This window comes from Rutilus rutilus, assembly GCF_951802725.1.
Source record: "Rutilus rutilus genome assembly, chromosome: 9".
NCBI classification, from domain to species: domain Eukaryota; kingdom Metazoa; phylum Chordata; class Actinopteri; order Cypriniformes; family Leuciscidae; genus Rutilus; species Rutilus rutilus.
The window spans coordinates 31,776,596-31,779,154 of NC_140223.1; the positions used below are offsets into that span (position 1 = coordinate 31,776,596).

General features: G+C 39.6%; 1 protein-coding gene across 1 annotated transcript; it reads right to left on the reverse strand.

Annotated features, from left to right (window-relative positions):
* Positions 1-203: 203 nt before the first annotated feature.
* Positions 204-864, reverse strand: LOC311296877 (G-protein coupled receptor 35-like; the record flags this gene model as incomplete). The annotated part of the gene is made up of 2 exons (XM_084418861.1): positions 204-209; positions 301-864. 2 exons carry the CDS (start codon positions 862-864, stop codon positions 204-206), a joined length of 570 nt encoding a protein of 189 aa, XP_084274987.1.
* Between the last annotated feature and the right edge of the window lie 1,695 nt (positions 865-2,559).

Genomic DNA, 2,559 nt, shown 5'->3' on the forward strand with positions numbered 1-2,559 from the left:
TAATTTTCCAGTATAATAAAATAATGACTATATTTAGCATACAATTATTTAATTTAACAGCCAATTAATTTATCAATTATTTAAAATGATTAAATAACAACTAAATCATATATCACCATTTCATGGTGCACAAGAGCAGGAGAGTTTCCCAGTGCGGTGCAGATAAAGAGCAGGCTGAACAAAACCAGCCAGTATATAACAGATCAAACCTGTGATCCAAAGTTCATGAATATAGTGGTATGTTAGAGTGGTAAACAATGCTGTTGTAGCAAATGGGACATATATGATAGTCATGCTCACAGTAGTTATTAGAATGATTTGAAACGCTCTTCTCTTCATGTGGTTTTCCTCCTCTCTCTCTCTTCTTCTCTCTCCTGGTCCTGACTGCTTCAGTGCTCTGAGAACAGCCACAAGACAAAACAACTGGATGCAGAGGTAGAGGAGGAACTGCAGTGATAAAAAATGTGTATGTAATAGTCCATTTTCTGTCAAGTTAATAAATAAGGAACAGAAGCAGGAGCCAAGAATAGTTATCCAGGCTGCAGTGCAGCAGATCACTCTATATCTGAGAGGTTTGTACTTCAGAAAGGTTACAGGATGAACCACTGCCAGGTAACGCTCAACACAGATCAGACACTGAAACAGAGGACGGCCAGTGAGGAATAGGCCTACTAAAAAGAATGGTAATTCTGAGATTCTCTGAAAGCAAACTGACATTATATGAAACAAACAATTCAGACAGACACCAAGCTCACAAACAGAGAGATTGAGGATGAAGAACTCTGATGCGACTCCATTTCCTGTTCCTGTGATGATGAGCCATATAATATAGGAGTGAGTAGGAAAACCAAACAGGAGATTCATGCTGAACATACAAATTCTCAGACTTTCAAGTAACCAGAAAGAATCAGTTGTGGAGTTTGTAGATGCTTCAGGTGTGGTGTAGTTCACTGTGTAGTTCATCTCCTTGTCTGTTTGTCTTCAGCAATATATTCTGCAACTGTGATTTACTGGAAAAGAGAAGCGTAAATGAACCAGTGAATTATACTGAGTTCATTCACTCAGGTAAGTAAGATTTGAATATTTTTTAATGCATCCAGTTTGAACGATCCAGTTTAGAATTCTAAAAATTCTTTGTTTACATTCAAATAATCAGAGCACTTCATTATTAAATGATATACAGTCTCTTTTAATTCAATATCTCTAAACAATTACACTTGCCCCAAAACCCTTGGACAGATAAACACAATTACGCGGTTGATTATTGTTGATGAAAAAAAAGAAAAAAAGAAATTCAATCAAAAACAAAAGTTTATCACCTGAAGAGTGAATGTCCAGTTTCTCTGTGGATGTGTATAAATCCCTGTGCTGTGTTTTGTACACTGACTTCACAGCTGTCACAAGAATATATGAGCACTACATCTGCTCCACGTTTGTTTTTTTCCCGACAGGAGATAGAGACAGATGCGCTGTACGCGGTAGACCAATCACAACAGACTGGGCCATCTGGCCAATCAGAGCAGAGTAGCTCACAAAAAGGAGGGATTTAGAGAGACTGAGGGTGCTTCTCAATATCCCTACTCTGCTGCGTTCCAGTCCACTTTTAGACACGCACTTGCGAACTTCCCTAAGCACTTCCCCTCGGGGGAATCCCCGCCGCCATTTTGAAGTGCGTTCCACTTCGTGAAGTGGACAAGGGAAGTTCATTATGGACAAACCCTCGCTCCCTCGATTTTGACCGAGGGAGCGAGTCTACTTCATATGTACACTTCAGGTACCTATATGTCCCACAATGCAGTACGATTGTGACGTCACCACATATGTGTCTAATCAACACCACAACAAACAACTCTATGATATATTAATTATATATATATTTAATTTAAAACAACCCAAACACACCTATATACATTTGGATGCTGCATTAAACAAATTAAAAAAATAAATAAAAAATAAATAAAAAATAAATAAACTCCATAGCTGATTCCAAGTGATCAAGGGCTTAGTACGTTCCAGTTCAGCCCATTGCAGTTTCCGCCAGTAGTAGGCACTCGTGCAACGTAAGCAATGACGTACATCCGAGTGAACGAGACAGAGGGAAGTTAGCGAGTGAAGGGCATGACAATTTTGGACTGGAACGCAGCCCAAGTCTCCTCTCTTCTCCGTCCTCCATCCTATGACCCGGAAACCGATCGAGCTCAGCCATCTTGAAGGACATCTCAATTCTCTAATTGCACCGCGAGGAGTCGAGGATCGAGGAGTTAGGAGGCTTCCTGAGGAGTCATGAGCGAGGATACACAGGTGTATCCTATGCGGAAGAGTTTTATCGACTTAAACGTGACGCACGTCTAAATTCTCCTCCCCCTTCACATCGGTCACAATCATTTTAATTTATAAATACTTTACCTTTGCAGTTTATATAAACCACACATCTCACATTTCAACAGGGTATATTGCTTTATTATTATTTATTATGAATTTCTTAAATAAACAAACTTCAACAACATAAGGGCAGATCCTTTGAGCGTTGCTGATGACGCGCTGAAGTGACGCTTGAGT